This window comes from Sorex araneus, chromosome 5, assembly GCF_027595985.1.
Source record: "Sorex araneus isolate mSorAra2 chromosome 5, mSorAra2.pri, whole genome shotgun sequence".
Lineage (NCBI taxonomy): Eukaryota > Metazoa > Chordata > Mammalia > Eulipotyphla > Soricidae > Sorex > Sorex araneus.
In genome coordinates this window covers 208767522-208793720 of record NC_073306.1, presented here as the reverse complement: position 1 = coordinate 208793720, position 26199 = coordinate 208767522, and the positions used below count along the sequence as shown (strand labels likewise).

Here is a 26199-nt window from a genome sequence, read left to right as displayed (position 1 = left end):
TCAGAGACTGCCCGGGAAAAAAAACCACTGTTCCTATACACATGAAGTCTGTTTCTCATTTTCCAAAAATTCAAAAGAAAATAAAGGACTGGGGCTGGAGCGATAGCACAGCGGGCAGGAGTAATTCCTGAGTGCAGAGTCAGGAGTAACCCCTGTGCATTGCCTGGTGTGACCCAAAAAGCAAAAACAAATCAATAAATAAAATAAAACAAAAGGACTGTATATGTGAGTTCAGAGATGGAAATGACAATCAAAGGGCCATCGATCCCTACAGGAATGAGGTACCACAAAAGTGTTGCTCAATACCAGCACAGCGTATCATGTCACGGAGACGCATTGTTCTTTTTTTTTTGTTTTGTTTTGCTTTTTGGGTCACACCCAGCGATGCTCAGGGGTTACTCCTGGCTCTGCACTCAGGAATTACCCCTGGCGGTGCTCGGGGGGACCATACGGGATGCTGGGAATTGAATTGGGTCGGCGGCGTGCAAGGCAAATGCCCTGCCCACTGTGCTATCGCTCCAGCCCCGAGACGCATCGTCCTTAAGAGAATAAAGAACGCTTCGCGGCGAGAAGTCCTCCCCACATCCTTGTCTCACCAGCTCTGAGGCACTCAGGTTTACACACGGTTTAACATGCAGGGCAAAGGCTTCTCCAAACCCTGCCCCAGAGCGGGCTCGGGGCCACAGACTGGCAGCGGGTGAGTGACGCATGAGGCCCCGCACTGACCCCGACGCCTGTCTGGAAGGAAACGCCTCCCGCTGTCACTTCAGCAGGAGAGATCTGGGACACCCCCGTCACTCTCGCCCAGCCCGGGGGTGGGGGCTGGGGGAAGCCTAGATCCTTTAGGAAGTCGGCAAGGAAAGCGAAGCAGGCTCCAGGGCAGCTGGTCTCGGGAGGGCCAGGCTTCCACGATTCCTTGAACTTCCCCAGGGAAAAAGGAATAGATTAACACGTGTCGGGGGCTGGAGCGATAGCACAGCAGGTAGGGCGTTTGCCTTGCACGCGGCAGACCTGGGTTCGATTCCCAGCATCCCACATGATCCCCCCGAGCACCACCAGGAGTAATTCCTGAGTGCAGAGTCAGGAGTAACCCCTGTGCATCGCCGGGTGTGACCCAAAAAGAAAAAAAAAAAAAGCCCCCCCATCAGCTGCCCGGACACAGAGCTGGTCATCAGAGGGTGGACGCGTGTCCTTCCTTCTGTGCTGGGGGGCCCGGGCTGCACCCACAGCAAGGGGCCCCACCACCCCAGGCCCTGGGAACAGCCACCTTGGAAGGCTGGCAAGGCAGAAAGCCGTCAGGGAAAGGAGTACATCCTACAGTCACCCTGAAGAGGCAGCGTCTGTCCCAGACACGAGTGGCCCCGGTGCAGAAGCAGGGGACATGCCGGGGGCCCGGGAAGGCCCCGGTGGGTGAGAACGGTGCAGGTGTGGTGGTGGCACACAGTTGTGAGCTGGCAGGCACTTGCCTCGCACGAGGTCCATCCAGGTTTAGTGCCCGCAGAGGGTCCTCGGAAGCCCACCAGGAGTGACCCTGAGCAGAGCCAGGTGTGGCCCCCAAAGGAAAACAAACAAAAAAGTGCGCTCTGGGGAGAGAGGCAATGTTGGCAGAGAAAAGTCAACTGTGGTGTTAGAGAGGCCACCGCCGGGTCTCTCTCTGCCTGTCTCTGGCGGGAAGAGGCCACCGTGCCCCAGGGGCTCTGCTTGAGGGGTCCAGCGAGTCCCCTCTTGCCCAGCCGGCGGGAGAGCCACAGAGCCCCGTGTCCGGAGGGGAACGTGTATGTGACAAGCTGCTCGCAATAACAAACTTTTTTTTTTTTTTACAGGAAGCAAGTTTACAGGAGCAGTTGGTGACACAGAGGCTGAGTCTCAGGCAGAGGGAGCGTGAATCACCCACGGATCACTGCCCACCGCAAACACCAGGGCCCGAGGTGGAAACAGAGTCCATCTTTCTCTGTGGCCGCCTGTGTGCCCACGCATGGAAGCACCTTCCCCGTTCGACAGAACAGCACCGGACCAAGAAATCACGGAACCCGAACCCAACAGGCGCCACTATCACCTGTGCTGGCACATGCTAGAAAAACACACTTCACACAGACGGGGAGCGACCCAGAAGCTGCTACGGTTACGGAAGTCAGCAGAAAGCAAGTCACTAAACGGACCAAAACCAAAAATCAGACAAACAAAAACCCGTGTAGATTCTGCTTCACCGGGCCCAGGCCTGCGGTCAGCGTGTCCGGACACGGTCACCTGGAAGCCTGTCCTCGCCTGTCTGCCCCCGGGCAGCTGAGGGGCATGGCCGAGGCCCGGGGCGGCAGGACACGCGGTGGGCGGATCCCGGAAGCACCACTCGAGCTGTGCCGCTTTGGGGGCAGAGAAGGCAGACCCTGAACCGCAGGAAGGAAAGCAGAAGGCAAGGGGGCGGGGACAGGCGTGTTGAGATTTTTCTCGGTCCAGCAGCCGTTGGCCTCCTGTGCCCCTGCCCCATGCGGGGTCAAGCCTGTCCCGAGACCTCCCCGGAGGGCGGTCTCGAAGACCAGGAGGTCTGCAGTGGCCGCCTGCCCAGGGCCGGCCGGGCTGTTCGCTCTGCTGAAGCTGCTGGGTCAGGCCGCTCCGGAACAGGGTGGAGCCCGAGGGCAGGGGTGAGGCGCGGGGAGGGAGAGCGAGCGAGCTGGGCACGGCCCATCCAGGGAGCTGCACGCCCGAGAGCTGGAGGGCGGGGGAGAAGCGGGCAGTGGCCGTAGAAGGGTAGAAGGGAGCTCGTCTGGGACCAGAATCCGGGGCTGTGCAGCGCAGAGGGCGGCCCCGGGGGTGGGGGGGAGGGACACGGGCAAGGGGGGCTCCAGGCGGGACGAGCCCCAGACACGGACGCTGACGCAGACCTGGTGCCTCTGCCCCAGGAACCCCCCCCCTTGACCCGAGCAGCCTCGTTCCAGCCAGGACTCCGAGGCCCCACCGTGTTCCCGCGGGGACAGGAACGGGCCAGGGGCCGGGGGGAAACGGGCGCCTTCCCTGGGACCTGCGTCTGCACCACGCAGCCGAGCGCGAGGCGCAGAGAAGACGGGAAAGGAGCCCCGGCTGCTTGCTCCCCCCCGTGCCGCTAGCACCCCGTGCTTCAGGGGCGCTGCTCGGACCCTGGGCCCTAAACGACAGGAAGTAGAGAATCCCCCCCACCCCCCGCCAAGAGTGAGCTTGGGGGGAGGAGAGAGTCCGCAGCCCCAACGCGCACCGCCCCCTGCTCAGCACAGCGGTGTCAGGAACACCAGGGGACCCGGGTCGGGACCGCCACCAGCGAGAAACAGGCGGACTCAGAGGGATGTGCCCCCCAGACCGTGGCCGGTCTACACCAGCGCGTCACAACACTCTCCCTCCTGGCGCTCAGGAAAGCAGGACAGATGCCCTGGCCTCCCCCTCAGCCGCCTGAGAACCAGCCAGACCCCGGGCCCAGAAGCCTTTCGTCACTGCGGCCGAGTCTCCTGGGACCCCCGCACGTAGCCACGCCGCCCCCGCACTTAAGAAGCTCGGGTCACTCAATGCGACACCAGCTCTAAGGGGCCCAGGACGATGGCGTGTGTGTCACATGGGGCCTCGACGACCCCCCTGCAACAGCCCGGGGGCACCGCAGGCTGCTCAGCTGCACTCAGGGCCTCCCCCTCCCCCCACAGTCCGGAAAGCATAAACTGGACTTAAAAATTACATAAGAGAAAACCAAAAGTCCCCTTTGGAATTTAAAGCGTGAGCCGGCTGGGGAAGTTCTCCTGTTCCCGGAAGGGGCCGACCACTGAGCACCAGGGCCTCGAGCTCTCTCACGAGCACACGACCACGGCCGCAACCTGCCTTCCTGTCCCTGCACTTCTGTTTTTTTATCCCCCCTGCACTTCTAAATCTAAAATCTGTTCAGATTTAGACGGAATTTGCTGAATTTTACACCAGGAGTGAGCAGATTTTTGAAAAACTTGAAAAAGTTCTAACTTAACTAAATAAAAGAGTCCCTGGGGCTGGAGTTGATAGCACAGCAGGGAGGGCATTTGCCTTTTAGGTGGCCGACCCGGGTTCGATTCCCAGCGTCCCATACGGTCCCCTGAGCACCGCCAGGAGTAACTCCTGAGTGCAGAGCCAGGAGTGACTCCTGTGCATCGCCAGGTGTGACCAAAAAAGAAAAAAAAGAAAGTTCTACCAGTGTGTGTGTGGGGGGTGCTACGGGGGGGTGGGCATTCTCTCAGCACGGTCACTAGGGCCGCAGAGGTCACGTGCCAGAGCACACATCCCGGGGCCCACGCAGCTGTCCACAGCCTGGGCCCTATGCAGCTGTCCGTAGGTGTGGCTGGGCCTGAGAAGGTGACAGTGTGGCACTTGCTCGGGCCCACAGACCTGCCGGGGCTGATGCAGATAAACCTGATGTGCAGGAGACCAGAGGCCCTGAGGGGAGCCCAAAGTCAGCCGGCGTAAAAGCGGCTTCCCTGCAGAGGATACACTGTAGCAGCTCCCCTGCAGAGGATACACTGTAGCGGCTCCCTGGCAGAGGATACACTGTAGTGGCTTCCCTGCAGAGGATACACTATAATGGCGCCCCTGCAGAGGATACACTGTAGCAGCTCCCCTACAGAGGATATACTGTAGCAGCTCCCCAGGCAGAGGGTACACTGTAGTGGCTTCCCTGCAGAGGATACACCGTAGCCCTCGGAGCTCCTAAGTGACGTCCCTAACCAGGGATAGTGCTTTAGGCTAAAGTTCCCTGACCAGACCCAGTGCCCAGGAACACGCACTGAACAGCAAGTCCCAGGTGCCGAGAACGAGCCGGGCATGGTCGCCAGCCCCCGCCCATTCTGCTGCGGCACTTCAGAGGCCCCACATTTGGATCACAGTGGCCACTCCTGGGCCCTGGGCAGCCTGGCCTAACTGAGAAGGGCACTGACCCCAGGGGCAGTTCCGAGGCCAGAGGGGTTCTGGAGCATTCCCAGATGACCAGCTGGAGGCAGCTCCGCCCCAGGCAGCTCTGGGCAGTTTCCTCTGGTGACAGCGCGGGGGGGGGGAGGGGGGGAAGGTAGGGTGGGGTGGGAGGGGTGGGATCTCCCCAGCTCGTCCTTCTCCGGCCCGGCCTCTGTCCCTGACACTCTCTGCCAAGCCCACGGGCAAGAAAGAGTCTCTCCACGTGCTCGGGACACGGACCCTCCCTGGCCCCTCGGCGGGAAGTGGCCAGCTCTGCGCGTCCCTCGGAAACAGGAAAGGGTCTCCCAGGGGGCAGCGGCCAGCAGGGGCCAGGCCCACAGCACCAGGGAGCCGGCGACGTCCAACAATGCAGCTCTCTTGCCACGGGCCTCCCTCCCGCCCACAGCCGGGGCAGCGCTCAGAGTGAGCGCCTGGAGGCACGACACGGGGACGGGCCCACGCTTGAAGCCTGCTGCTGCCAAACCACGGACGCATGCGGGCCAAGGCTGGAAGGAGGGTCGAGGAGAGAGTGCAAAGGTCAACGCCTGGCACGTGGCTGGTCCAGGTGTGCCCTGTGCCCCCACCCCAAAAGGGTGGCACGTACAGTGCAGCAGGCCACCTACGGGCAGAGGACACCCAGCCTAGAGCGGTTCTCTGGTCACCGTGACGCGCTCATGAACGCTGGCGTTTGTGAAATTTATAACTATGACTTTGAGGGCAAAACCAGGGGTTCAAGTCCAACATCAGGGCCGGGGCGACAGCACAGCAGGGAGGGCATTTGCCTGGCCCGCGGGCCGACCCGGGATTGACCCCTGGCATCCCACAGGGTCCCCCGAGCACCACCAGGAGCAACTCCCGAGTGAAGAGCCAGGAGCAACTCTTCACCCCGCAGCCGGGTGTGACCCAGAGGGAAAATAAATAGATGAATAAATAAATCACATCGAGCCTCATCAGAACAAACAGGAACATGGGCCCGGGGGTGCCAGCCCCCGCCCTGGCCGCCACGCCGCCCGCCAGCTGCGGGGCCCCTCACCTTGCTGCGCTTGGCCCCCCTGTCCGAGCTCCTCTTCTCGCAGTCCGGCCTCCTCCCGGTGGGGGGCGGCCTGTCGTCGGGGTGCTTGGGGTGGGCCCCCCTGGCCGGCGCCCGGGGCACCCGGGAGAGGAGGTCGAGCGTGATCCTCACCAGCAGCTGCCCAGGCGGGGACGGGTCCCTGGGCTGGGAGGGCGCCTTGGGGTCCCTCCGGCCGCTGCTCGTCCTGCTCCGGGCCCCATGCAGGGGGGCCACCAGCGTCACGTGCCCGCTGCCCACGAGGTCCTTGGCGGGCTCCGGCCCCGCAGGTGCGTCCAGGGGGGGAGGAGTCGGGGGGCCGTCCTTGTGCTTCTTCCGCTCTCTGGGGGCCGCCTCCCTGGCCTCCCCAGCGCGCGGCCTGCCTTTCGTCTTCACCTTGGGCTTGTCCTTGGACGGCTGCGGGCCGGGGGTGCAGGGAGCGGGCGGCACCTCGCTCTCCACCTGCAGGCTGGGCCGGGTCGCCCCCGGGCCCTTGCATGGTCTCTTGGGCTGCTTGGTTCCCACCGTCTGCCTCTTGGCCGGCTCCTGCTGGCCAGGGGCCTTCGGGCAGCTCCTCTTGCCTGCGTGGGGGCCTTCAGACGGGGCGCGGGGGGCTCTGCTGGAGCTCTTTGGGGGAGCCTCTTTGGATTCCGAGCAGGCAGAGGCGCTGTCCCCGCTGTCCTTGCCCTGGCTGCCCGCCAGGGCTTCCGCGGGTGCCGCAGGCTGGCTGACTTTGCTCATCAACCAGTTGTCCAGCTGCCATTTGTTCGAGGAGGGTGGCTCGGGCTGAGAACAAGGACAAGGAGAAAGGGTTAAAGACCGCCGCCGAGAAAGCTGTGCTCCACACTGTTTTATTCTGCGGGCCCCGGGGCCTTGGGGCTGGAGGACAGTGCAGCAGGGAGGCGTTTGCCTTGCACGCGCCCATGTTCGATTAATTCTTGAGTGCAGAGCCAGAAGGAAACCCTGAGCATCGCCAGGTGTGACCCAAAAAGCAAAACAAACAACCTCCCCACCCCAAGCCTGGCTGTCTTCCCGGGGTCCCTCGGAGGGGCTGAGTTTCAGCTTCCCTCCCTGCCCTGAGCAGTGCTCCTGCGGCTGAAGACCTCCGGAGCCTAGCCGCAGCCATGCTCAAGGCCCTTCTCCACATGTTCAGACAAGCCTCATGCATGAAGGTACCCAGAGGAACGGCAGAGGAACCCAGGTGTGTGGGACGCGAGGCTGAGACCTCCAAGCCTGCTCAGATCGAGACTGGGTCTCTTCCACCCAGATTCCCCATTCTCCAGTAGCTAGGCAGTCACACCCCAGGGACTACTCCCACCCGTGTAATCCCATCAACATCCAGAGACTATAAAACTAAGCTCCTGGAAAACATCTTTTAGCTGAGTTCTCCTTCTGGGAGAACCTGGCAAGCTACCGAGAGTTTCCTGCCTGCATGGGAGAGTCTCGAAAACTCCCCGTGGCAAATTCATATGCCAAAACCAGTAACAAGCTGGGTCTCATTCCCCTGACCCTGAAAGAGCCTCCAATGAGGCATCGTTGGGAAGATCGAGTAAGGAGAGGCTTCTAAAATCTCAGGGCTAGGACGAATGGAGACATAACTGAGACCGCTCGAGAAATTCAACGATTAACACGACGATGATGATGATGATGATGAAGAATCACATGCCAAGTTCTCTGATAATTCTTACAAGGACCATGATTGTGGATTTCACATTTTATCTTTTGGGTTTCTTTTGTAAACACACTGCCATGGAAATCACAGTGTGAAGACTTGATTTCTTCCCTCTTAGTTACACTTACATGCAAATACACATGTATATTTAAATTTTATATTCACATGCATCATTTTATACATCTGATTTTGTAATTTATTTGTAACTTATTTTGCAATTTATTTGTTAAGGTTTTCAGCATAGCGCATATATACTGGACTTTCAAATCATACAAGGTAATAAAGCCAAGGAGTCCAGATTTTAATGGGTAGGCTCTGCATCCAAACCCACAAGCAGGGGGCTGGAGAGAGAGTACAGCGGCTAAGTTACTGCTTTTGGCATATCGAATATACCACAGGTAGCTTGGGGGCTCTCCAAGAGGAACAGAGGAATCGAACCCGGGTCGGCTGCGTGCAAGGCAAATGCCCTACCCGCTGTGCTATCGCCCCAGGCCAATTAAATACACACCCGGGGTCAGGGGTGCTCAAGGGCTGGAGCACAGGCCCGACCTCCCCACGGGCCAGTGGCCCCCAGCGCGAGAAGGACGATGGTCACTTTCCACCCGAGAGTCCGAGCAAGGAGATGTGGCTGCTTTTCAAGCTGAAATTCTACTTTTGACTATCACTGGTTCTCGCTACCACAGGAATCCAGGGGGGAAAGGTCCTCCCTCTGTATGTGCGGGAGAACTGCCGCCTCACCCAAGTCCGGGTGCTCGGCCCCCTGCCACGGCACTGCTCGTGAAGTGTGGGCGCTGGGGCCAGCACAGCGGCAGCGCAGGGCCGGGGGTGGCAGGAGCTCTATTCTCGTGGGCGGCGGGATGGGAACTGGCCCTTGCATTCAGGCTCTGCCCTGAGCCTGCCCCTGGCTTCTGAGCGTCCCACGAATACAAATCCAGTTTTTCTTCTTGAGTTTTACTGACGCCAAATTGGAACCAGCCCCACTTTATCTGGAGATAATTTTATGTCTTTAAAATCATCTGCATCTGTGTATCAGGCACCTAAGAGCAGCTGCTGCTTCCTATTCCTTAGTGAAGTTGAGATATCAGGCAAAGACGAAAGATTTTTGTTAATTTTCTGGTGTAGGCCTCCCTCCCCCTGCCCCCATGGTGCTCAGGGCTCATTCCTGGCTCTGCACTCAGGAACCCTTCCGTGACCTGGCAGGGTTTGGAGGACCATGTGTGGTGCCGAGGACTGACCCCGGGTTGCCTGCACTCTCTCTCCGGCTCCCAGAAAGGACACACAACTTGCTTAGTAAGATAATTACTCGGCCTCGCTGCACTGTCCCCCCGGTGTGTGTGGGTGAGTGCCCCGTGGAGCTGCCTGATTTTCTAAACAGTGTGTCCCAGCGTGAAACAACTGTGCCTTGGCCAGGGAGGCTCCCCAGCCCTCCCGGCCGAAACAGGAGCATGGTCAGTACAAGATGTCCAGCTGCCCAGAGATGCCTGACCTTCTCCCTTCCTTTGTGGGGGGGTCATGCAAGGCAGTGCCCAGGGCTTACGTGGCACCGGGGCTAGAGCCAGGCTTGGCAGTGTGCCAAGAAACGCTCTGCCCACGGTCCCAGCTCCTCCCCTTCTCTCTACGCCTCGACTCCAGAGCATGCACGCACGCATGGCGCTCTGAGTGACATCGCTCCTGTCAGGAAACAGGAGAGAAGGTCCCCTAATGGAAAGGATCCACGCGCAGCCCGAAGCTGGCTGCGGACAGTTCCACGGGGGTCTCCACCGTATCCTCAGCGACGTGAGACGGTCCCCGAGCTCTCGGTGGCCTGGCGGCGGTGGGGAATGGTTTCTTCTCTCACCAGCAGCCAGGCGGGAGACAGGAAGCGGTGCCAGGGAGACCTGGTCTCTGCTCCTCTCTGCTCCTCCGGGTCTACGCAGGGCCAGAGCAGACCCGCAAAACCCCTCGTGCCCGCTTGATGCACAGCTTTGTTTTTCGTGTGTGTTTGTTTTTGGGGGGGTCACGCCCAGATGCTCGGGGGTTCCTCCTGGCTCTGCACTCCTGGCGGTGCTGGGGGACCATGCGGGATGCTGGGAGAGCCGGTCACGTGCCAGGCGAGCGCCCTCCCTGCTGGACTCTGGCTCCAGCCCCAGGGAGCAGCTTTGGTGACTCCCAGAGACCCGTGAGGGCTCTGGGTCGTGGTTCTTCTTCTCCCGCCCCACTGTGGGGTCCGGCTGAGCCCGACAGAATTCTCACTGGTCTCTGACCCGGCCTTTCCTCTCCAGCCCCCTCCCCGCGGACATACCTCGGGGGCCGGCTCGGGGGGCTCGTTCTCCTCGCTGTCGCTGGAGCTGCTCTCGCTCTCCGAGTCCGACGAGCTGTCCGAGTCGCTGGTGCTCTCGGACTCGGCGCTGCTGGCCCGGGCCGCGGCCGTGGCGGAGGCCGGTGCTGCTGGGAGCGGCTGCGGGGCGCTGTGGGCAGATGGGGGGGGGTCAGGCCCTGGCCCCCCACCCCGCTTCCCGCCACTTGGCACCCGTGTTTCAGAGGACTGTGGGGACGTCCCCCCCCCCCCCGCCCACCGTGGCCTTCCTCATCCTCCTGCTGCTCTGACCTCTCACCCCAGAGCCTGGGCACAGCCGGGAGAGCCCGTGCTGCTCCCGAAGGCGGCCTGGTGCCCGACGGCATGAAGTGGGCACTTGGCGCTTCCTTGTCAGGCCCACGGCCCGTGTTACTGAAGGAAGTTTGCGTGGCGGAGAGCACACCCGGCTTCCCGGACACACTCGTCTCCGCCCCTCTGTGAGCAGCGGGGGGCTCCCAGCCACGGCCACACGGCCCGCGAGTGCGAGCCGGTGGAGAGCAGCCCCGGGCGGGCCCAGCCACCAGCCTGCCCCACCCACAGACCCCCACGAGGCCCCCCACGGCTGTCAGTGCTGTCCCACGGCAAAGCGGCCTCAGTGCACACACACTTGGGGCCAGAATTCTAAAATGGGTCATTCTTGGGGCTGGGGCGATAGCACGGCGGGGAGGGCGTTTGCCTTGCACGCGGCCAACCCGGGTTCCATTCCCAGCCTCCCACACGGTCCTCCGAGCACCGCCAGGAGTCATTCCTGAATGCATGAGCCAGGAGTCACCCCTGAGCATCGCTGGGTGTGACCCAAGGGGAAAAAAAAAAGTAAAATGGGTCATTCTTTTACAAGAGGGTCAGGACCACCCGCCAAATCAGCTCCAGTAGAGATGAGCTTCTGTGTATTCTAAGAACGGGCCACCAGGGAAACACAGGATGTGCGACGCTGGCCTTGCACGCAGCTGGTCCGGTGTGCACATCGAGGAAGCCAGGAGGAAGGTACCCGAGTATCAAAAGGCCGCAACGCACCAGGCCCCTCCTAGCCCCCCCACCCCCGAACAAAGAGAGGCCACCAAATCCAGGCCAGGGAAAACAATCACACGGATTGCACCGCTGAACCATATATATGAACTTCCAAAACCTATCTTAAAGTCTTTATCTTAGATGGTCCAAAGGAGTGATGAAAAGGAATTCCTAGAGACAGTCATTTAGCCTGAGCCATTTGGAAAATAGCCAAAACAGACCAGTAACTCTGATCTTGTAGTAAGTCTCCAAATCTACCCAAAATGTTTCCAGAATAACAAAACGTGGGCAATAATGAGTAAAAGAAGTCAAGGCAATGTGAGAAGGAACACACCGTAGTGTGAGAATTCCCCCCGCTTGCATAAGTGCTGATTGACTCAGCGCTTTCTCTCCACATTGGCAGCTGAGGGATACTTTTGGTCTTACCTTTAATTGGTTCTGACCCTGCTTTTTCTTTTTTTTTTTTTAACCCCCTGCACTTTTAGGCTACTCTGACATTTCATAGGTCACCAGACACGATGGCATGAAATGGGCTATAAACAAGTGAGTGGGCCCTTCAGACCGTGAGACCTCGGAGAGCTACAAGAATTTCCTCTGCAGCAACTGTGGCCTTGCTGGCTGAACAGGAAGGGCTTTTTATTCCAAATGGAGCTAGCCTGGGAACGGATGTGTCCAGCTCAGGAAGTAAAGCAGCTCGAGTGCATCTGGGCGCTACACCATTAACTCCAGCGCGGAAGGAAACGGTAAAGGTAGTTTCACGGAACTCCCCTTGGCGAGTCTGAACCCCCCACATCCTAAGACGAGACTCGCTGCTCCCAGGAGCAGGGCTGCACCCAGCACGCTTCGGCCGCACCGAAGATCGGTTTAAGCTGAGAGAGATCAGAACACTCACATCACTCGAAACATGAGTGCTGAAAAGGAATTCCTAGAGACAGTCGTTTAGCCTGAGCCATTTGGAAAACAGCCAAACTGTCACTTCTGTGAAAACACGGGGCGCTCCGGTTTCACTTATCACAGGCTGGTGACACGGCACTGATCCATGTGAATCAGTTTTTGTTTTTGTTTGCAAATTGGGTCACATCCGGCGATGCTCAGGGGTTACTCCTGGCTCCACACTCAGGAATTACTGCTGGTGGTGCTCAGGGGACCCTATGGGATGCTGGGAATCGACGAACCCGGGTTGGCCGTGTGCAAGGCAAACGCCCTCCCTGCTGTGCTATCGCTCCAGCCCCGAATCAGTTAACTTTCACAACTCTCAAAATGTTATAAAAATGGGTCAAACAGGTGGATTTCGGTGAGTGCAAGGAATCTTCCACTTCTCTAGAGCCAGCACCATTCTGTGGCTGATGGGGGTTCTGGGACGGGAGACAGACCTTCTTACTGTGACCCCCCCACCCCTGCTCCCACCAGGAGTCGCCTCGAGTCCTAAACGAGGCTGTCTTTCCCCATTTGTAGGGAAGAAGCAAGCGTGAGCGGGGCAGGGAGGCGGGACACAGTACCTTGGCGGTGCAGACGAGGAGGGAGGCTTCTCAGAGGCCTGGGCGCATTCCCGGGAAGAGGGAGCAGGGCCGGGGAAAGAAAGGAAAACAGGTTAGGATCTGCAGCTCCGGGCGGGTGCCAGGCGGGTGGGGGGGGGAGGGGCAGGGGGCGGGGCGGGCTTACTTGTTCACTGCCGCTATCCTCACTGTCACTAAGCTGAAGGTCATCTTCAAGCATGCTAGAGAGGGCAGGGACAGAGACGTCACAACAGAGCTTAGCACCACTCGGAATGCTTCACGGGGGCCCAGCACACACGCCATGCTTCACGGAACACAGGAGGGCTGGGTAACCGGGCTCATTCGTTCAGCAAAAACTCTCTCTCGGGAAATGTTAAGTCTTGCGAGTAGAACGCAGACACTAGTCCCGCACAAGCACGGACAGAGCAGAGACACTCTCTGAACATCCAGAGCAGGACCACCAGGAGCTTCCAGACATACGCCTCCATCCCTCATTGGATGGCATGCAGCACACACACACACACACACACACACACACACACACACATACACACACACACACACACACACCGCATAAGATGCACTCAACTTCTTTCCCTCTTTTCTTTTTTTTTTCCCCCTCTTTTCATGATGCTTAGAAGATTATCCTCTTTATAATTATCTTCTCTCTAGAAGATGTTTCATCTCCTAAGTCGCACGAGAGTTAATACTGAATAGATGACTTTGTAAAGTTCTTTCAGTGGCTGAACTGTCAGGCACTCACTTAACTGTCGGGCACTTTATGTTTCTACCCAAAGGACACAAATATTACTGTAATTAATGTTGGGGTCTATTTTTCACACACACACAACACTCTCTTTTGTCTGCAGGGGCACTACTGAGCAGAAAGGGTGGTAATACAAGTAATATTGTTGCTGAGAAAGTAAGGTTGATCATTCTGGTGAAGCTCAAGTTGGCTTTCTCCAGGTGCTGTTAGCACTGAGCGCTAAGCACTCCAGCTCGAGACGCGCCTAATGCTGAGAAGCACACCTTGCCCAGCCTGCTGTCTTCACCGGTGCCTTGGCTTGTCCTGTTCCTCTTTCCCCTCCACATCCTCCCAAATAGCAAAGGAATAAACCAGTGACTGTTTCCTCCTGTTTCTCCCCCAAATTATGACCACAGCTGCAGAAATGTTATTAAGTGAAACTGAAAACAAAATCAAGCTGCTTGGGCATTACGGATTCTCCGGAGGAGTCAGCGGTGACGATCGTGCAGTTCACCTAAAAGTACTGTGTCGATACCCTGCCTCGCAGCTCCGGCTGCAAAACCCCATCTGCCATGCAGCCAAGCAGGCAGGATTATTTGGGGAGTCTCCGGTAAAAACTGCCATTTTCCCAAAGAAACTAAACTCCAACAATAGTGAGTTTTGTGTTGAATTATGGAATGTAATCAAGGCGAAGAGAAAATGAAGTGAAATTTATCAATTACGCAGGCGGGGATGGGGGTTGGGAGGTAGACTGGGGTCTTTGGTGGTGGAATATGGGCACGGGTGAAGGGACGGGTGTTTGAGCATTGTATAACTGAGACATAAGCCTGAGAACTTTGTAACTTTCCACATGGTGATTCAATAAAATAAATTAAAAAAAAAAAAAGAAAAGAACGCCGTCATTCTGCCAGGAACGACTTTCCCCAAGACACGTACTGACGACACCCTCTGATCAGTTACTGGGGGGAACAGTCTAAACCACTCGCTCCTCGCAACAGCGGAACCACCTTCCTGTGTAGCTAGTGCAGGACGAGCTCCTGTCTCAGCGGGGGTGGCAGGACCCCACAGGCGCAGCTATAAGGCACGGAAGCGCCCTGAGCCCTCTCTGATCTCAACCCAGGGCTGGCTTCTCTGTTAGCGTGGCGGGCCTTCATTTCCTGCAACATCAGCCGCCACGGAACCCGACCAGGCTCCCTGGCGAGGAGAGCACTGAGCCCTGAGCACCTACCTTCCCCAGGGCCCCTCGCGACACCCCCCCACGGGAAACACCCGAGGGCCAGGTTCTGGGGCCAGAGAGAGCTCAGGGGCTGAGCAGTGACTTGCGTCTCTGCCCCATGCGAGTCAGGAGTGGCCCCGAGCACTGTCAGCTGTGGCCCCCGAACAAAACTAGGAATAAAGGAGCATCAGGTGGCCTCGACCTAGGCCAGCGCTTCTGAGTCACCTGCTGACCGAAAGCCCCCCCCCCCCCCCCCGCCAGTCTGGCTCCCTGCCACCGCCCCCCCCCTCTGGTCTCCTGCTGTGGCCCCCAGAACAGCCCAGGGGCCTCATCAGCCAGCCGGTCAGTCGGGACGTCCGGTGCTGGAGCCAGGAACCGAGTGGCGCCGCGGCCCACAGAAGGCCCCAAGGACCACAAGGAGACGGACTGAACCGAGCCCCCATCTCAACAGCGGGCCGGGGTGCGGTGACTGACGGGCGGGGCGGGCTGCCCACGGAGGGCAGGAGCAGGCCTCAGCGGCAGCACGGCCAGCAAGGAAGCAGGGGGCTGGGGGCCCAGGAGGGAGGGGACGGGAGTCTGCCCGGCCACGGTCTCCCGTCCCTGGGAACGGGCCAGCCCTCGCGTCTGCTCCGAGATGAGGCCAGATCCCCTTCCCTGGGGGTGGGGGAGGCCACGCTGGTCAGTGTGGCCGGTCGGGGCCGCAGGATGGGGCGAGAGCGGAGCAGCCACACAGGTGGACACAGGCCCAGGCGCGGGGGTGGGGCGGGGGTGGGTGAGTGACGCCGTGGGGGCGGGGCCTCCCTGGGGCGGGGCCTCCCTGGGGCGGGGCTTCCATGGGGGGGCGGGCAGGGGACAAAGGCGCTCTGTCTGTGGGGCCACACCCTGCCCGCGGCGCTCCCGCCCTCTGAGTCAGTGGCGGGCCGGGCAGGGCGGAGCCACCCACTGTCTGCAGGACCCAAGGGACTCGAGAACAGGGCCCGCCTCGCCCGGCCTTCCAGCCGCCCGCCCGTGAGGTCAGTCCGGGGTCACCGCTGCCAGCACTGCTACCCTCCTGGCCAAAGGTGACACGCGAGGGGGCCCGTGCACGCGAGCAGCCCAGCAAGGACACCGCCGGGTTCTGCAGGGCCAGCCCGGCCTGCCGTGTGACCCGGCCGCCCCGGGAAGGGGAGGCTCACCTCATTACCTGAACAAAGCACCCTCCCCCGGGGGCCTTCCCCCCACCACACCTCCCCCGCCCAAGGTCCACAGGACCCCAAGTTGTCCTCCTCCTGCCTGCGGTGGTCACGTTACCTCCTCCTTGGACACACTGCCCTCGTCCAGTGACAGACCACGAGACACATACGGCATCTCCGGGGGTGGCGCTCCTGCACTGGAAGGTTCTTATTGGGGGTGAGAGGCCAGTGGACGGGCTCAGGGGCGCCTGGCGTGGCTGGGGGCGAGGAGGGGCGCTGGGGGCTCGGGGGGTGCTGGGGATGAACTAGGGCACGTGCCCCACGCAATGGGCGACCTTTCCACACCTAGCAGTGCTCAGGGCTCACTCCTGGGGGCTCTCAGGGGCCCTCTGCAGTGCCGGGGACGGAGCGGGGGTGATAGAGGCGTGAGGCAAGCCCCTCACCGCCGTGTACCCCCAAGGCCCAGCCTCTGCACTTGCTCAGTGCCCGGCAGTTACGCCCTGAATGCATGAATGGAGGCAAGTTCTGGAACCATCCTCAAGTTACCTGGAGCCACGCCAGGAGAACAGTATTTATGTAATCGGAGGGGAAAGCGTGCTCGAGAGCGAGGAAAGCTATTTTCCTTTTGTAGAACAAAAGCGGGAGAGTCATTTGCTTAACGCTTAAGGACGGTAGGACAGGAACCTGACGGACGGATTCCTCTCGTCTAAGGGCACACGCACGGTACTGCCGAGAGGGCGGGTCCAGGAGAGTTGGACTCAGGCAATGAACACTGGTTTTGGTTTTCTGTTTCCACGGGACTGTTTTGGCCGGTCTCCGGGCCCCCTGGCTGTGCTCGGGGCTCACTCCTGGCCGTGTGTGCGGCACCGCTTCCGGGGAGTTTCGGGTGCTACAGGGTGTGCACTGGCTCCGGGCTGGCCGTATACCAGCGAGTACCCTGCGTGCAACATTACCACACCGGTGCCAACGCTTTCTTTCTGGAAGGTGGTCTGTTTGGTGGGGGGCTTGAGGTCAAGCCGGGTGGGGTGGGCTGGTTGGGGGACCCACGGTCACACCTAGTGGTTCTCAGGGGCTACTCCCAGCTTGGTGCTCGGGCCTGCTCCCAGCAGAGCTCAGGGGGCCATGCAGTGCCAGGGACTAACCTGGGAGTTCTGCCTGTAGGAGGGATCCCTGAGCACAGAGCCAAGAGTCAGTGCCGAGCACTGCCGGGTATGGCCCAAGGCACGAAACAAATAAGCTCACAACTAAGACTTTAAAGTATTTACTTGTTGGGGGCCGGAGCGATAGCACAGCGGGGAGGGCGTTTGCCTTGCACGCGGCCGACCCAGGTTTGATTCCCAGCATCCCATAGGGTCCCCCGAGCACCGACAGGAGTAATTCCTGAGTGCATGAGCTAGGAGTAACCCCTAAGCATTGCCAGGTGTGACCCAAAAAGAAAAAAAAAAAAAGGGGGCCGGAGCGATAGCACAGCGGGTAGGGCGTTTGCCTTGCACGCGGCCGACCCGGGTTCGATCCCCGGCATCCCATATGGTCCCCCAAGCACCACCAGGAGTAATTCCTGAGTGCAAAGCCAGGAGTAACCCCTGAGCATCGCTGGGTGTGGCTCAAAAAGCAAAAAAAAAAAAAAAAAAACTAAAAAAAAAAATTTACTGGCTGGCCCTTAGCCAGGAATGGCCAGGCTACCTGAGCCAGGCTGCACTGGCCAGGGGCCAGGCCAGAGCGGGGCCAGAGCAGGCCAGGCGTGTGCTGAGTGGCGCTGAGCTGCCCTGGAGGCCCTGACTGAGCCCCCGCCCCCCGCCCCCCAATGCCGCCAAGCCTGGGCACCACCCCCGACAGAAGTGGCAGGAAGTTTTAATTTGTGTGTTTTCAAAAGCTGAAACTATGGGAGACGTAAATTCCGAAAGCCACACTCCTATGTTCTACCATCCACAACGCCCGGGAAAGCGTCAACAACAGCTCAGACGCCTTTCTTCCTCTGCAGCAACCCCTCAGCAGACTCTCTGAGGGGGCCCACACCTCCAGCCACCCTCCCCCGTGGCAAAGAAATTTAACCCGAAGGGGAGGACGGAGATGTCCTCCCTTTGCAATGCAGCGGTATTTTATGAGAGTCGAAACTCGAAAGCAAGTTCAAATAAAAAGAAAACAACCTAAGCGACACAGTTACTCGAGAAACGGTCACGTTGCACGAAAAATCTTTGACAAGTAGAAACATTCTACTTACGATGTTCCCTGCTGTGAACTGGGGTGGGTTTGTGAAGAAGTGTCATAGCGCTCTGCAGGGGAAGAGAGAGCAGCATGAGCGACACAAGTTACTGGGCATGAGGGCCCTTGGCCGCTGTCCACTCCCACCCACGGCCCCGCACCCCACCAGGCCCGGCCACCAGCCACCGCGAGAAGGGACGACCAGAGCTGGGCCTTGCTGACCCCTCCTGTGGGCCTGGACCCGGGCGGCTCTCGGGGCCAGGCGGGGTGGACACCAGGAGAGCTGGACACGGACTCTGGGAGCCAGGACGGAACCCCGTGGCCTCGCTTATCAGCAGGTGGCAGCAAAGGTCAAACCCCCCACTCGGCCATTTGCCAGGAAGACTCGTGGGGTGTAACTGGACTCTCCAGGAAGGGGACAGGGCGGCTGGACGGGCCCAGGGCAGAGGCTGGCGGCCACAGGCAGGGAAGGAGGGCAGCCACCAGCAGCGCGGGGCGTCCCGGCCACGCGCAGTGACTAGCCGGTCCTCACGGTGGCAGCAGCTGGCACGTGGTATTCGGCACCTCCTCCGGGCTAGGGGGCAACAGGCCAGTCCAGAGCCAGAGGGTGCAAGCCCCACCCCCCTGGGGGGCAGACTGCAACATGCGGGGGAGCGTGCCCACGAGCAGGGCACGAGCGAGACCCCCAGCCTCCGGGCACGCACTGTGACCTGCCCGCGCAGCTTCTCGTGCTCCCCCCACTCCGTCCTGCACAGAAGCAGACCCCCTCGGACTATCCGGGCCCCTCCGAGGGCCCGAGAGGGTCAGCGAGGCTCTCCCAGACCCCAGCGACAAAGCGGCAGCCCCACGGATGGGCCAGGAGCCTTCCCCGGGGCCTAGAGACGCTCCTGCGGCCGCCCCACACCAGCTCTCGGTCTTCACTTACTTTGGTTCTGGGTCGCAGATTTGACGTGCTGGGAGTCCTGGTGGGAAAGAAAAGTCTGTTCAGGAGGCCGCACGGCTACTAGCACCGGGCAGGCTAGGCCTGAGCTTTGACCCAAAACACCATTCTTTCGCTCTGGGCCTTCCCTACGTTGCTTTCTTCCCTGGGGCAGCACAGAGATTTCTTTTTTTAAAAAAACGAAGTGTGATGTGCTAGATACACAGCACTGGGGAAAACCTACCACAGAAAGTGCCGAGCGCGACAGGCCCTGCCTGGACCAACACTTCACCTCCTGCAGGAAGTTACGGCATCTACGCTGCTGGTGGGACACGTTTCCGAGCCGGCCACCAGGTGGGCACACGGCAGAGGACGGCAGTGTGTTCAGTACATGTGGCGCGAGCACTGTGGCACGAGCACTGCGGCATGAACATGCCGTGAGAGCTGCTTCTCTTGCCATGAGCCAGCGCCACGGCTAGGGACAGTGCAGCCTGAAGAGCCGCAAAGGTGGCACCGATTCACCCCTGGCACTGCGTGTGGCCCCCGAGCACGGCCAGGATGGACTCCTGAGCACAGAGGCAGGAGCAAGTCCTGAGCACTGCCGGTGTTACCACAAAAAAACCAAACCCAAGCCCGGTCTCTCTCCGATGGGGGCTACAGAGAAACACAGGAAGGGAACAACGAACGGCTTCGGCCGGCAGGACCCAAGGGCGGGCCTACAGGACAGAGCTGACCACGGAGGGGGAGGGGCAGGGGGAAGGGGTGCAGCGGGGCGAGGGTGGCGGCACGGGCTCTCTGCCCAGGGTGCAGCGCTGCAGCCCCGGAGGCCTGAAACCCTGTTATCCACAATCACGGTGACTAAACGTCTTTAAAAAGAAAAGAGAAACATTTAGAGGTATGAGTTGTGTGTGTGTGTGTGTGTGTGTGTGTGTGTGCGTGTGTGCATGCATGTGTGTGCGTGTGTGCGTGCGTGCGTACCCGTTTCTGGGTTTTTGTCTGGAGGGGGCAGCTCCGGGCCAGTACTGGGCGTTCCCTGGTCTCTGAACTTGGCAGCAGAGGCCCTTCCTCACGGGCTGCTTCCCCGGGCCCTGCAGGGTTTGCCGGGGCAGGGGAGGACCCACACGGGATCCCAACGGCCAACCCGTGCTGGCCACTCCTGCTCGGCCACGGAGCAGCTGCGCCTCGCGCCGGGGGCTTAATTCTGATTTTCCCTTTATTTCACGGGGCTCTCGCTCTCCCTCCTTGGGGGAAATCTGCCTCGGCCCTGCAGTGGGTTAGGTTTCTCGCTCCCCCCCATCCTTTTCCACACAATCTCTTGACGTCAAAAAAAAAAAAAAATTGTTGCTGACACCATTGAGAAGACAAGGCTTTGAAACCATCACGAGTTCCTGCAGAAACGAAACCCACGGACGCGCTGGCCTCATCCCCAGAGACCTCGACGCGCGTCGTCGGGCTCAGAGCAAACTTCCGACGTCCCCCCCCCCGCCCCCGAAGAGGCACGAGCGGCTGCCCCGCGCGGAGTTACCTTCGCAGGAAAGGGGAATTTAGACGGCTCTGCTGTGCTGGGCGTGTGTATTGCTGTCAGAGGGGGGGGCCAGGAGTGGGTCATTTCCTGAAAAGAGAAGAAAAAAGTGAATTTTACGTCTATCGCTTATGAAGACTTGACTGTTAAAACAAGGCAGATGTGAGCACTGGTGGACGGAGTGTAAAACCACGCAACTGCATTTATTTAATAAAAAAAAAAAGACGCAATGTATTTTTTTTTTTAAAAAAGCCAACAACTCCAACTTAACGCACTCTGCTGAAAGGCTCAGACCCCCCACCCCCCGCCTGAGAAACAGCAGTGGGTGCAGGGGAAGGAGCAGAGGGCGGACAGAGCAAGGCGGTTCCGGCCCTCTGGACCGACCCTCGGGGGCAGATGGAGGGCGGGAAGCGTTACCAGAACCTCTGTAACGGCAAACCCAGTCTCCACTCAGGGCTTGCTTCTCCCTCAACTCCTTTACTGCGTTTCCTGGAATTATTTGAGTTCAAAGGAAGAACAGCTTTCCTGTTTGACTTAAGCAAACAAGTAATTCAGGTCACTTGTTCCACTTGGGAGAATCTTAATGGACTTGACCCTTCCCTGATCCACATTATTAGGCCCTGGGAGCTGCTCCGGGGAAGAGGGCCTCGCCGAAGCACCTTCCCCGCCAGGGGACGAAACGGGATCTCGGGCCCCTCTGTTCTCACGGAACCAGGAGTTCTGAAACCCAGAAGTTCAGGTTTTCACCCTGACCTTGATTTTTCATCTCGCCTCGTTCCTGAGCTGCATTCCGCCTTCCCTGAAGGGGCAGCCTACAGACCAACAGAACAGCACGTCCACTCCACGTCTCCGGCCATGGCCCGTCAGGGCAGCAGCGGGGCCCCGGTGGGCCCGGCTCCCGGCAGCCTCGACACCCCCCCGCCCCGCCCACTCGGCCCATTCTCAAGGGCTCCGGAGACCAGCAGCTGCGGGTTACGGAGATGAAGCCCGAGGTCCAGTGCTCGGCCAGACGCTGGGCCTTCCCCAGCCGCGTGGGTGGACAGGGGAGATGGTCCAGGGGGGAGGCACTTGCCCCACCCCAGGAGTAACACCCGAGCACAGACACAGCACACGGTGGCCCCCAAACAGAAACAGCAAGCCCAGGGAGAAAACAGGTCACAGGCGGGAGAGAGAGTGCAGCGGGCCAGGCCAGCACTGCCCGCCCGAGAGAGAACGGGCTGCAGACCACCAGGGCCAGCAGCGGGTCCTGCCCTGGGGCGGCTGCCGGGCAACGCCCTCCTCCACCACAGAGGGGCCCCGGCAGGCCTGTCCTCCTCGTGTTTCCCCACAAGAGCCCCAACACACACACACACACACACACACACACACACACACACACACACATGCATGCACACGCGTATGAACCACCAGCACGGCAAGAAGCAAAGGAACCAGACACATATGCACACACCCAGACACACGCACTCAAAAACACAAACCCCCATCACAGTGAGGAGCAAAGGAACCACCCCCCCACACACACACGAACCACCAGCACAGAGAGAAGCAAAGGAACAAGACACACAAACACGCCCAGACACACCCCCAGACAAATGCACACACACCCATATAAACACACAGAGGAACTAAAAGCACAGTGAGAAGGAAACACACACACACACACACACACACACAAACCACCAGCACAGCAAGAAGCAAAGGAACCAGACACACACACTCCCAGACACACCATCCCCAGACAAATGTGTGCGCACACACACACACATATACACACAAACCACCAGCACAGCAAGAAGCAAAGGAACCAGACACACACACGCCCAGACACACCCCCAGACAAATGCACACACACCCATATAAACACACAGAGGAACTAAAAGCACAGTGAGAAGGAAACACACACACACACACACACACAAACCACCAGTACAGCAAGAAGCAAAGGGACCAGACACACACACACATTCCCAGACACACCATCCCCAGACAAACGTGCGCGCACACACACACACACACACACACACACACACACACACACACACACACGAGCCACCAGCACAGTGAGAAGCAAAGGAACCAGACACACACACACTCCCAGACACACCATCCCCAGACAAACGTGTGTGCGCGCACACACATACACACACACACACACACACGTGAGCCACAGTGAGAAGTGAAGGAACCAGACCGAGGCTCCCCCCCACTGACCCTCCCGGGGAACCAGCGCTGGGCCAGGGCAGAGGTGGCCAGACACGGAGATGCTGGTCGAGGCGCCTGTCTCCAGCGCGCGGGCAGGTGGGCACCGGCCCCTCGGGGAGCCCCAGGCTGTGACCTCAGCCCAGAGTGGGAGGGGTCGGCCGGCCAAGCGGCACAGCGGCCAAGGCCAGCGCAGACAGCGGGCCCGAGGCTGAGGACGCAGAGGGGCGGGCGTGCGGCCCCTCACTCACCAGGGCCATGGCCCCCGCGTCTTCCCAGGGCTTCCGGCTCGTCTCGCCGCGGCCCTGAGTGGCCGGTCACTCGCCACATGGCACACGCTCCCGGGGGCGGGGCAGAGCGGGACTCTCATCCATCTCACCCATCACAGTGCTCTGCAGCGGCCGGCTGAGCATGGCCAAAGGCAGAGAGGCGGCGGCCCGGGCCTGCCCACCTGTGGCCGCTGGACGGTCCCCAGTGGGGAAGGCCGTGGAACGCCTCTCTGTCTCTGTCTCTGTCTCTCTGTCTTTGTCTCTGTCTCTGTCTTTGTCTCTGTCTCTCTGTCTCTGTCTCTGTCTGTCTCTCTCTGTCTCTGTCTGTCTCTCTCTGTCTCTGTTTCTCTCTGTGTCTCTGCCTCTCTCTGTGTCTCTGCCTCTCTCTGTGTCTCTGCCTCTCTCTGTCTCTGTCTCTGCAGATCCTTGGCTCCTGGCTCGGGCCTCCCCTCCGAGGCCCCCCAGCTGCCCTCCCCGCCCGCTGCCGGCCCGCCCTGCACGGCCCAACGCATCACGGCCACGCACGGTCTCGCCCACACGGGGCCGCCTGACTGCCCGAGGGTCTGTGCTCGCCCTTCCCTGGCTGGGCCCAAGAACGCTGTCCCCAGGGGCCGAGACAGGGCACGGCCAGGAAGGCGCCGCCTGCTAGGAATCCCTGAGCACCGAGCCGAGAGCGAAGCCCCGCACACCACTGGGGCGCCCAGAAACACCAACAGGAACCCGAGCACCTTGGCCGAGCTGTGGAGACGGGGCAGGAGGGTCTCGGGGTCTCTGCGCGAGCTCCTCGCCACAGAGCGGCCACTGCCCCGACTGCTCACCGCAAGGCCGTGCCCGGAGTCCGGGTAAGACTGACAAACGCTGGTACAGGCAAGCACAGGAGCCAGAGCCAACTCTCCGCCAGGAGGGAGGGAGGGAGGGAGGGAGAGGGAGAGAGGAGATGGAGAAAGAGGGAGGGGGAGAAAGAGGGAGGGGAAGAGAGAGGGAGGGAGAAAGGGAGAGAAGAGAGGGAGAAAGAGGGAGGGGGAGGAAGAGGGAGGGAGAGAAAGAGGGAGGGGAGAGAGAGGGAGGGGGAGAAGAAAGGAGAGAGGGAGGGAGAAAGGGAGAGAGGAGATGGAGAAAGAGGGAGGGAGAGAAAGAGGGAGGGAGAGAAAGAGGGAGGGAGAAAAAGAGGGAGGGGGAGGAAGAGGGAGGGGAGAGAGGGGGAGGGGGAGAAGGAAAGAGAGAGGGAGGGAGAAAGGGAGAGAGGAGATGGAGGAAGAGGGAGGGGGAGGAAGAGGGAGGGAGAGAAAGAGGGAGGGAGAGAAAGAGGGAGGGGAGAGGGAGAGGGAGGGGAGAGAGAGGGAGAGGAGAGGGAGGGAGGGATGGGAAGAGAGGGAGGGGGGAGAGAGCGAGAGCGAGAGCGAGAGCGAGAGCGAGAGCGAGAGCGAGAGAGAGAGAGAGAGAGAGAGAGAGAGAGAGAGAGAGAGGAGAGAAGGGGAAATGCAGTAGAACAATGGCCTGTGCCAGGCCTTGGTTGAGCGTCTCGGAACCAGCACGCCCACGTGTCCCGAGGCACAGACAGAGACGCCGACTCGTGCCCTCCCGCGCTGGTGTCTACCCAGGACACCTCTCCTCGCTCTCCCAATGTGTGACTTCTAAAGAAAACAGCACCCCTTTGCTGCACTAGCATTTGCTTTCAAGCATTTCCAGGGGAGCAAGAAATCATGAAGATGCAGCTGGCCGGGCGAGGGGCAAATCTGTCAAGTGAGAATGCTCGTCTGGGAGAGAGGGACGGGGCAGCAGCTGAGCCCTCTTCCATGCCAGAGCGTCGCGTCAGGAGCAGCCCGTGGGCACCAGCGGGGGGGACGTAAGCCCTCCCCACGCCTGTCTGCTGCCCTGACCTCGTTACGTCAATCCTGGGTTATCCATTAAACGCCCGTCAAAGCCCCAGCAAACGATTTGATGCAAGCAGAAGACGACGGACCTGTGCTCCCATTCACTTTGGGGGAAAGCACAGACCAATAAGCAGGTTCAGGAGAAATTGCAAAGGCTGTACCTTATTTATTCATTCATTCATTCACTTATTGGGTCATGCCCGGCAATGCTCAGGGGTTACTCCTGGCTCCGCACTCAGGACTCACTCCTGGCGGTGCTCGGGGGACCCTATGGGATGCTGGGAATCGAACCCGGGTCGGCCGTGTGCAAGGCAAACGGCCTCCCCGCTGTGCTATCGCTCCAACCCCCGCTATACTTCAAAACTGACTTATTTGATATTTTAGTGACTATCAAAATATTTCAGAAATACCGGAGGGAAAAGGACGAAACAAAAGTTTGATTGAGAGAACTTGCTTTCCTCTTAGTTGCTGGTTCAGGAAAACTGCTTTCCGGAAGCTGGGGACACACCACTTCGGCCCACAACCTCATCAATGAGATGGAAACCCGCGTATACTCCAGCAGGGACTCAGGGCACCTCCGGAGGGAGGGACGGGGCAAGAGCAGGCGCAGCGCGGCCAGACGGGCTCCCAGTGACGCATGTCACAGCTGCTTCCAAAAGGCGGCAGCTCACAGTGGAAGACCCACAGGTGTGTCATGCCAAGCACCGAAGAAAAGCACCATCGGAAGAGGAGTAAGAAGCAGAACCCTCGGTCACTACACGACTGTGTCGAAGCCTTTAATTCAGCTCAAGAATTCTTGGCAATTAAAAAAAAAGGGGGGGCTGGAGCGATAGCACAGCGGGTAGGGCGTTTGCCTTGCACGCGGCCAACCTGGGATCGATCCCCAGCATCCCATAGGGTCCCCCAAGCACCGCCAGGACTAATTCCTGAGTGCAGAGCCAGGAGTAACCCCTGTGCATCGCTGGGTGTGACCCAAAAAGAAAAAAAATAAAAATTAAAAAAAAAAAAGGGAAACAGAACAACAGTTTATGCAATTTTTCTGATGGAAAAAAACGGAGTCGCTGGGTGCTGGAGAGACGGTGCGGGGGGCCGGGGGCTTGCCCTGGGAGCAGTCGGGTCCCCGGCAGCACCCAAAGAGACGCCCAACACCAGGCCGGGCCTCAGCCCCGGGCACAGCCGGGCAGTGCCCCAAAGCAAACCAAGAGCCATGCTGATTCAGGGCGCGAGAGAACAGCTCCGGGGGGGCGGTCCTGGAGGGAACGGCCATTCTTGTGCAAGAAGGGCCCAATGGGTGGGGGACGGACGGCCCGGGGACGCTGCTCGTGGCCGCACCACCTCGACTGTGAGTCGCGGCAAACGACCCTTCTGGGCCAACACGGGCCGAGCGACTGCCCTTCTGTGGCTCCTGAGACTCCTGTTCTCTGGAGACGAGGCTGCTATGAGGTGTCCCCGCCGGGACACCAAGGGGCTCTGACGCCGCCTGACTGGCCCCGGCCAGCGAAGCCTGGGGTGTCTCCCGACTCTGGCGATGTCCCGTCTCCACCGTCCCTCCCCGGACCCCTCTGGAAAGCACTGTCCTTTACTTGGCTCTGGGAG

The 26199-nt window shown here is 59.9% G+C and overlaps 1 protein-coding gene across 3 annotated transcripts in view; it reads right to left on the bottom strand.

The window, feature by feature from the left end:
• Nucleotides 1–26199, bottom strand: part of AFF1 (ALF transcription elongation factor 1) — a 143052-nt gene that overhangs the window by 14221 nt on the left and 102632 nt on the right. For all 3 annotated transcript variants that reach the window (XM_055137931.1, XM_055137932.1, XM_055137934.1), the window contains 7 exons: nt 20265–20351; nt 18746–18782; nt 17840–17891; nt 12652–12706; nt 12489–12526; nt 9928–10093; nt 5960–6760 (listed from right to left, as the gene is read on the bottom strand). In XM_055137931.1, the coding sequence (XP_054993906.1) occupies nt 5960–6760; nt 9928–10093; nt 12489–12526; nt 12652–12706; nt 17840–17891; nt 18746–18782; nt 20265–20351 (1236 nt within the window). The remainder of the gene's footprint in view (nt 1–5959; nt 6761–9927; nt 10094–12488; nt 12527–12651; nt 12707–17839; nt 17892–18745; nt 18783–20264; nt 20352–26199) is intronic.